This window comes from Gekko japonicus, unplaced genomic scaffold (genome assembly GCF_001447785.1).
Source record: "Gekko japonicus isolate JY-2015 unplaced genomic scaffold, Gekko_japonicus_V1.1 scaffold709, whole genome shotgun sequence".
NCBI lineage: Eukaryota > Metazoa > Chordata > Lepidosauria > Squamata > Gekkonidae > Gekko > Gekko japonicus.
In genome coordinates, this window is record NW_015169796.1 from 407,596 (window position 1) to 416,403 (window position 8,808).

An 8,808-nucleotide genomic window follows, 5' to 3' on the forward strand; every position below is an offset into this window, starting at 1 on the left:
ATTTCAGGGCAGCCTCGAATCCCTTTCAACAGATACTATGATGGGGAGGAGGTGGATGTCTGCCATCTTTGACTTTTCTTTCTTCTGTTCCTTTTCATACGAGCAGTGTTGCAATATCCTTTCTGAACTGGTGTTTCATCAATCATGGTTCCTTAGATTCCTTTTGAAATTGATTCCTTTCAGGCACTTAGTCAGCTGGTGAGGACTTGTTAAGGGAAGAGTCAAACATCTTTTTATTTATTTTTTTATTTTTGCCATCAACTCACAGATTGACTGATGGCGACCCTGTTGGGTTTTCAAGGCAAGAGATGTTCAGGGCAGCTTGCCATTGGCTGCCTCTGCATCATGACCCTGGTATTCCTTGGAGGTCTCCCGTCCAAATACTAGCTAGGGCTGTCCCTGCTTCGCTTCTGGGATCTGACAAGATCAGGCTAGCCTGGGCTATCCAGGTCAGGGATATTTAATCACTTAAATATTGGTATGCATATTCTTATCTGGATGTTCCTATGTTTCTGTCCTGTTGAATTAGGCATTCTACAGTACTAGTGACTTTAATAACAGCATATTGGTTTATATGACTCATTTGGAATTTTTCAAGACCCTTGTGGGTTCTCTGGCAGTTGTGGTCCTTCAAATGGCTTTTATACCTGCCTTCCAGATTTGAAGAGTTCCTTCATAGGAAATGGTCTTCTGAAAAACGATTTGGCTTGGAAGGATGTGAGGTGCTGATACCTGCCTTGAAGACGATAATTGACAAGTCAAGCGAGAAGGGAGTAGATTATGTTATCATGGGGATGCCGCACAGGTAAATTTTGTTCTTAGAAAAAACTGATTACCGAAGGGGTGAGGTTTGTAGGATTACTAAGAGCTACTGGGTAGAGAGCTGTACTTGTGTCAAAGCAGAGCTGGGTAGAATATTCCCCTCTGCCATTAACTTCTTACTGTGTGACTTCAGCAAAGTCCCTTTTCTCTGACCATCAGTACCCCATTCTTAAGTTGGGAAATAGTAAGTCGTTACCCTGCAGACACAAAGACTGTGAAGTCAATTATGTGGCTCCAGTTTTTTAACAGAAAATGCTATAATTGTTATTTACTGCAAAAAAGGAGTAGTTAAGACCAAACTGGCCCAGACTGATACAAAATCAGTTTCTTGCTAAATATAATTGGTTTTCAGGGGGCGTCTGAATGTTCTTGCCAACGTGATCAGGAAGGAGTTAGAGCAAATTTTCTGCCAGTTTGATTCCAAGCTGGAGGCTGCAGATGAGGTGAGTTATTTAATGTGTTTGGGGCAGGATTACATTTTCCTATTCCACAGAATTATTTGTCTCTGAATGGTGATTACCCTATGGTATTTTTCCTCCCCCCACCCATCCCCCTTTTGAACATCTGTTTTTAAGAGTTCATCCTGTGTGACTCAAAAGCTTGCTTCCAGCATTTTTGGTCCTGTGAGACTGACTTGGTAGTTTCCTTAATGTTGTTCAGATTTCAGTAGCTTTTCCTCAAGGGTGAAGTTGTGGCATGCTCTTATGGCCTTGTAACTGGATTTCTGGGTGAATTGCCACGTGCTTTAAAGCTTCCCTTTCATATGAACCTAAACTTCAGGAAAGGATAGAAATTTAAGACATCATATTGCTCCCCTTCCTATATGGCAGTGAATCAGATCATTTGCATGAGATTTTCAGCCATCTTCAAATGGTTAACAATAGCTGTTGAGTCCAGCTGTGATATGAAATCACAGTGATTCTTTACAGTAGCTACTGGGGCTGTCTACATTTGGGATGAAGGTGCTAGTATAGTATACTCTGAAATCTCAGATCTGGATTGATCATCACTAAAAGCCTGCAACCTCCTCCTACACCAGCAGGAATAAGATAGAGAGGGATGAAATAAAGCCAAGTAGTAAGTAGCAGCACTGTTTTCTCTGCCTTCCTGGTTTGAAATTTTGGCAACCGTGTAAGAATTCAAAGTGTGTATGTTGGTTGGTCATTTTGAGGCTCTGAAAATTAAGTTAACCTTAAATCTCTTTCCTCAGGGCTCAGGAGATGTAAAATACCACTTGGGAATGTACCACCGAAGGATAAATCGTGTCACCGACAGGACCATCCCTCTTTCCTTGGTTGCAAACCCATCTCACTTGGAGGCTGCTGATCCTGTGGTTCAGGGAAAGACGAAGGCTGAACAGTTTTATTGCGGAGACACTGAAGGGAAGAAAGTAAGTGGGCATGCAGTCTATGTAGGTCACTGATCATCTTTCTCCACAGTTGTTTGCACATGGTTAGTCAAAGGGAAGGGGGTATTTTTCATCCCAGTGTCAGAAACTACGTCTAGCTCGAACTGTTTGTTCTTTCTGTGGCCAATAATCTGTCCTTCAGTGGCGTCGCTGCAGCCATTTCTGGCTCTCTAGTGGTTGCCAGATTCCTGACAAGCATTTTGTGTTCTTGTTTTTCCCCTTCAAGGTGATGTCCATTCTTTTGCACGGTGATGCTGCTTTTGCTGGGCAAGGTATAGTTTATGAGACGTTCCACTTGAGTGACCTGCCTTCCTATACGACATACGGGACTGTACATGTAGTGATGAACAACCAGGTAATATGTGGATCCTTTTGCTGCAATGTCAGGATGCTTCCTCCCTATCCTTTTTCACGTAATCTGCCGAAAGCACCTAACTGAAGTTTCACTTCTCAGTTCTTGCGAGAACTTCAGTACCATTTTGGTTTCGAAGCTTTCAGTTGCAGCTGAGTACTGATGTTGACTCGGGTTTCTTGATACTGTTCTTGGGGAAATGTCTGGATGGGCCGACTTAAAGGCCAGGCAAGCTGTGCAAGTGATGCTGTCCGAAATGTACTAACTGAGTTCTTATACTGACTGTTAAACTTTGAGCGAACTCATTGACAGAATTGATCAAGATGGGTAGCTGTGTTTGTCTGTAGCAGTAGAAAAGAGTAAGAGTCTGGTAGCATCTTAAAGACTAACAAAATTTGTTGTGCGGTATGAGCTTTTGTGAGTCACTGCTCACTTCTTCAGATATCTGAATAAGTGAGCAGTGACTCATGAAAGCTCATTGAAATAATAGTCTAGCTTGTCATTACGACCCTCTCATTAGTATTGGCTGGGCTGGTTCTTATGAGGAGAAAGGGGCACTTGTGGAGCTGTTGTCCGTCCCACTGAGCTAGTCTGGTTTCTGTCTCATCTCTCACCCTGTGCTCTCTTCAAAAACTCTCTCCCTCTCTCTTTTAAAGGGCACTAGTCTTCGTGTTGCTTGTTCCTTTTTGTTTCCCTCTCTACTGACTCATCAGGCAAAGAGTTGAAGCCAAATCTAGAAACAGTGCTGAGCTGCTATCTGTTGAATAACTAGGGCTCCTTTCATTAACCTTTCCCCATCATCATTAACCTTAAATTCAGAAAAATTATTAAATAGCTGGGGCTGAATTAAAAAAATTAAAGCAATCACCATTTTAACCTAGTCTGGTAAAAGCTGTTTTTCTAGTTGTTAGACTAAGAAAACAAAAACAGACCTAGATTTAGTTTATTCTCACTCACCTCTTGAGCTGCTTGGGCAGGGGTCCCCAACATTGTGCCCATGGGCACCATGGTACTCACTGACACCTTTCCTGGCCCCCCCACCAAGTGTTTTGAAAAAGTGGGCAGAGCCTGGCATAGCTTCTGCCCAGCAAGGCTTCTTATTGGCCTTTGGAGATTAGATTGGCTTTGTAGATGTTTTTTGAAGAGGTTGCTTTGGCACTCCAGGGGAACTAAACTCTGTAGTCTGGAGATGAGCTGTAATTCTGAAAGATCCCCAGGTCCCACCTGGAGGCTGGCATCCCTACTCTGCTTCCTGTGGCAGCCATTTTGTAGATGTGCTTGCCAAGTCCCCCCGGGGGGCGGGGGAAACCCCGCCTCAGAGGCCCGTTCCCTGCTGCTGGCGGATCGGGCCCCGGGGGGAACCCTACCCCAACGTGCACGTCACCCAGAAGTGACGTGATGCCGCCGGGCACACTGGGGGTGGGGCCACGACCATCAGAGGGAAAACCATAGAGTTTTCCCTCGGATGACCGTGGCCCCGCCCCCAGCGTGCCCGACGTCATCATGTCACTTCTGGGTGAAGTGTGTGCGGCGCGCGCGCTCCAGCCGCCAGCGGGGAGTCCCCCGCTCCGGCGATATTTTGACTTGGCAACCCTACTGTGCCCACCAAGCTGTATCAGAATTCCAAACGTGTCCATGTATTCCAAGAAGTTTGGGGATCACCGTGCTAGGGAATCCTAATTGCTAGTGGTTCCAAAGCACATGACTAATGGACCTGCCACCTACGTCTGTTATTTTCATTTTTTTAAAATTTACTTTGTTTATAGTCTGCCTTACAGAATTAGAAAACAGTGTGTTGTGTTCTGTGTTCCCCCCCTTAGTTTTGGACCAGACTCTTGACTCTATGTTCCGTGGTTGTGGTCCCTATTTGGGAATCATTGCTTAAGCCATCGGCTGTATTTGTGTTCAGTCAAATGGTAAGAATGCATGTAGTCTCCCTCTTTGTGGGCATTGTAACTTCTAATTGTGCTCTCCAGATCGGATTCACTACTGACCCTCGTATGGCTCGTTCATCTCCATACCCGACAGATGTGGCCCGTGTGGTGAATGCACCCATATTCCATGTGAACGCTGATGACCCGGAGGCAGTGGTTTATGTATGCAATGTGGCAGCTGAATGGCGAAGTACTTTCCACAAAGATGTAGTGGTGGACCTGGTAGGTGGTTCTGTTGGGGATATAGATATATCTCTGTGACTGGAACTGCAAGGAAATGCTTCAGAGGGTGCAGTTTATAGTAAGCTCCATACTAAACCTCTCAGTCTGCATTCTTCGTTTACATTTCCTGTTTTATCCAAGGACACAAGGAAGTCACTAGGTTTCAGTGAATCTTGCTTTTAGCTTATGCTGCTACGAGGTCCTAATTAGTCCCTCTGAATTTCTTGAGCATCTCCTTATAGCAAGCATCTTGGAGGACCGTCCCCGTAATATCTTGTTTTGTCCCCTCTATCAGGAACCTAGATCCAAATTTCTCACAATAATCTTGGCTATCCTAAATCCACCACATAACTTGCATATGTTATCTTTGTATGCCAAGAAAATCCATGCTTAAAGTTATGCTTGATGTTCAAGCTGTTGTTAACTTTTGCTGTGTGTATAAGGTTTGCCAATTGTGAAATCAGTTCTTTTAAACTAGTTTTTAATCATTATTATTATCATTGTTTTCTGTTAACATTTGCATTTCATGGGTTTTTTTTAGTTTAAGACTCTAACAGCCTTTGGCCATTTGCAATAAACTACTACTACAGCAAGCACCTTTAAATATTTAATAAGAGCCACTTAGAGAAGGTCCCCCCCCTCCCATGTTTTGCTGTGAAAGATGGAATATGCAGCTTAACTTAAGTGCATTTTCCCCCTTCAAATGTGTTAGGTATGCTACAGACGAAATGGACACAACGAAATGGATGAGCCAATGTTCACTCAGCCGTTAATGTACAAGCAGATCCGAAAGCAGAAGGCTGTGCTGCAGAAATATGCTGAGTCACTGATCTCTCAAGGGGTGGTAAATCAACCTGAGTATGAGGTACTGCAATTTCTGGTTGACAGTCAGTCTGTAGCCAGTGACCCGTTACAACCTATAGAAATGCCTTTATAAGCCTCTTTTTGGGAAATGATTGAATGTGGGAACTTAGGCCAGGAACTGTGCAAGCTGAAACTTATGTTCAGCTGCATAAAGTAGAAGGCACCTGGTTGTGGTGTGTGGCAAGATCATCTGTCACTGCATACAAGAGGGGAGGGTGTAGCATCCGAAGGCTGACTTGGTACAGAATCAGGGATAAACAGAGCCCAGTGAGCAAACGGAATACACATTTAGGTAATTGGGAAGGAGGAGGCAATGAGCAAGCATCCCCGTGGTATTTAAATGTGGTGCCTGGCTACTGTAAGAGCTGCCTAAAGTTTTTTAGATTTCTGTGTTCGTAAAGTTTTATCCCATTGGTGCTTCTGGCTCTTGAAGATCCAGACGGTCCTCTGCACTAAAGTCCACAGCACACACCCCACCACCTTTTGGCAATTAAAAATTCAGTTTCATACTGTGAAGTCTCACATACAACAGCTACTGCTGTTTCGGACTGCCTCTTACTAAGAGAAGCGCAGTTCTGATGTTTCCCAATTGATGGAGAACGGTGCAGAGTGAAATGTATTAAGAAGAGTTGTCATCATGGTCCTGGGAAGCAGTTGCCTTCATTTGCAGTGTGCAAAGTACCCGCTTCAGTATCTTTCTTGGAATTTCTCTGCAGCCTTTAAGAGGGCTTCAGTGGTGATTCCCTTTTCAGAAAATTCTTCTTTGTTAGAAAAATGGCTTTCTTGAGCACTGTCACTTAGCAGCAGCCTTTGGTTCGGGACAATGACAGAGCATTGTTTCCGCTGTGAGTTGTGTATATATAAAAATACTGGGATGTGGTGGAGACAGAATGTTCTCTACGACTCTGTTTACTTTGCATGAGCTGGTGTTCAGGTTCACCTTGTTCTTAGGCTCACCTGTTATCACACTTAACCTGTCCTGGTCCTCTGCCTTCCAGGAGGAAATTTCCAAGTATGATAAGATCTGTGAAGAGGCCCATGCCCGGTCCAAGGACGAAAAAATCCTTCACATCAAGCACTGGCTCGATTCTCCCTGGCCTGGTGAGTTGGGGTGGGGCCGTGGCTCAATGGAGAGCATCTGCTCGGTCTGTGGGAGGCCCCAGACTCAGTCCCGAGCACTTCTAGTTAAAAAGATCAGGTGGTAGGTGAAGGGAAAGACCTTGACCTGGAGACCCTGGAGAGCCACCACCAGCCAGAGTAAATAGTGCTGACCTCGAGAGACCAAAAACCTGGCTCAGGATAAGGCAATTTCAGGTGCAGTATTCATGTGGACTGGCAGCTTCCCAGCGAAGAACTGTTTCCATTGCCAGTGGATTGCAGCTGTTACTAAAAGAGCCGATGAATGTCACCCACTTGGCAAATAAAATCCCTCTTTAATTAAGAGAGAGGCCCTTGATGAATGAGGCCTGCTGCAGATGCTCTGGCAGAGCATGTTGTTTTCAGTAGCTTTGTATAGGGTTGTTTCTCTGCCAGGTTTTCTGCTTGCATCAGAGATGGTGATGGGTTTGCGTTACTACTTATTCCATTCGCTAAAGCTAACATCAGTGGTCCTGTAAATGACCAACTCCGTTAATGTGCTCTCCTTTGTTCCCCCAGGTTTCTTCACTCTGGATGGCCAGCCCAGGAGCATGACCTGCCCTTCCACTGGTGTGAATGAAGAAGATTTGGTCCATATAGGAAAGGTGGCGAGCTCAGTACCTGTCGAGAACTTCACCATTCATGGCGGTATGATTTTCTATCTCAGGAGTTGGGTTCTGTCCTTTTGTGGGTTCATTTTTAATACGGAAGTGGGGTTGCGTGAGAAAAAGCAACAGCAGACTTGTTGGAGTAATAAGCTTTGGGACCACAGAATCTAGGAGGAATTGAGAATGTTTAGGCTGCAAGATTAATTTCTGAGATCCCCAAAGTCCACAATATCCTTTGTTCAGTTTGTTGAAGCTCCTTCTTGATTCAGGTTTTACAGCTGTTTGAGCTGATCAGCTATTCCCTCTATCTCTAAGCTTTCTTAAACACGTAGAGATTCCACAAAGAATAGATCCCAGGCCATGTTGTTGGGTTCTTTAAATTAAGGTGTAAAGGAATCTCTGAGTTCTTCAGTTTTGCTCTGCTTTCATGACCGTTTCACCTTTTAGTACCTTGAGCTCAGTCGTATCCTTCCTCCTCACCATCCCATGTGTTCTCTGGAGTGCCAGTTTTTTAAAGACCTCTAGGGTCATGAGTTCGAGTGTGATGCTGTGTTTGTCTCTGCAGGTTTGAGCCGGATCCTGAAAACTCGGGGAGAGATGGTTACTAATCGGACAGTAGACTGGGCCCTTGCTGAGTACATGTCATTTGGCTCTCTCCTTAAAGAGGGAATCCACATTCGACTGAGCGGACAGGATGTTGAGAGAGGAACATTCAGGTACGTTGTTCACTTTCTTGTATGCAGCCAGCATTTCTAAACGGGCAGGGCCGGCCCACCCACTAGGCGAACTAAACTTTCACCTATGGCGGGTTGATCATAAGGGCAATAAACCGCCCCGCCCCGCCAAAGACCTGCGTCACCCTGATCCCAGCCACCGTCGCCGCCTCTTTCTCTCCCCCGGCCGTCTTCATCCAGATCACCACCACCTCCTGCCAGTGCTGCCCGCAGCCTGCCGGATCTGCCCCCCTGACTGCCCTCCCTCTTTTCGCTGGGCCGCAATCCCGCCCCCCGGGTCAGAGGCTCCAGTCAGAGGAGCAGCCCCTTCCCTTCGCCACTGCCTGGCCCATGATCCTCTGCATGTGCTCAGAGGTGCCCAGCTGGCCCAGCAGCATCCGATCTTCATGAAGATCACCACCACCTCCTGCTAGTGCCGACCACAGCCTGCCGGACCTGCCCCCCTGACTGCCCTCCCTCCTTCCGCCGGGCCACAATCCCGCCCCCCGGGTCAGAGGCTTCAGTCAGAGGAGCAGCCCCTTCCCTTTGCCACTGCCTGGCCCATGATCCTCTGCATGTGCTCAGAGGTGCCCAGCTGGCCCAGCAGCATCCGGCTTCCCAACCGCGGCCAGCAGACCCCAGGTGCTCTTGGCTCGCAGACAGTCGCAGCCGGCAGGCAGCCCGCCCTGGCCACTAGCCGCCAACAGCCACAGGAAAGGTTAAGTGCTGCCTGCTGATGAGCTTTTCA

The 8,808-nt window shown here is 46.3% G+C and overlaps 1 protein-coding gene across 1 annotated transcript in view; it reads left to right on the forward strand.

Moving 5' to 3' along the window:
• OGDH (oxoglutarate (alpha-ketoglutarate) dehydrogenase (lipoamide)) overlaps positions 1-8,808 on the forward strand; it is a 73,270-nt gene that overhangs the window by 51,383 nt on the left and 13,079 nt on the right. The window contains exons 8-16 of the mRNA XM_015417052.1: positions 659-805; positions 1,175-1,265; positions 2,033-2,212; positions 2,457-2,585; positions 4,559-4,738; positions 5,451-5,603; positions 6,601-6,703; positions 7,259-7,387; positions 7,913-8,063. Of these exons, the coding sequence (XP_015272538.1) occupies positions 659-805; positions 1,175-1,265; positions 2,033-2,212; positions 2,457-2,585; positions 4,559-4,738; positions 5,451-5,603; positions 6,601-6,703; positions 7,259-7,387; positions 7,913-8,063 (1,263 nt within the window). The remainder of the gene's footprint in view (positions 1-658; positions 806-1,174; positions 1,266-2,032; positions 2,213-2,456; positions 2,586-4,558; positions 4,739-5,450; positions 5,604-6,600; positions 6,704-7,258; positions 7,388-7,912; positions 8,064-8,808) is intronic.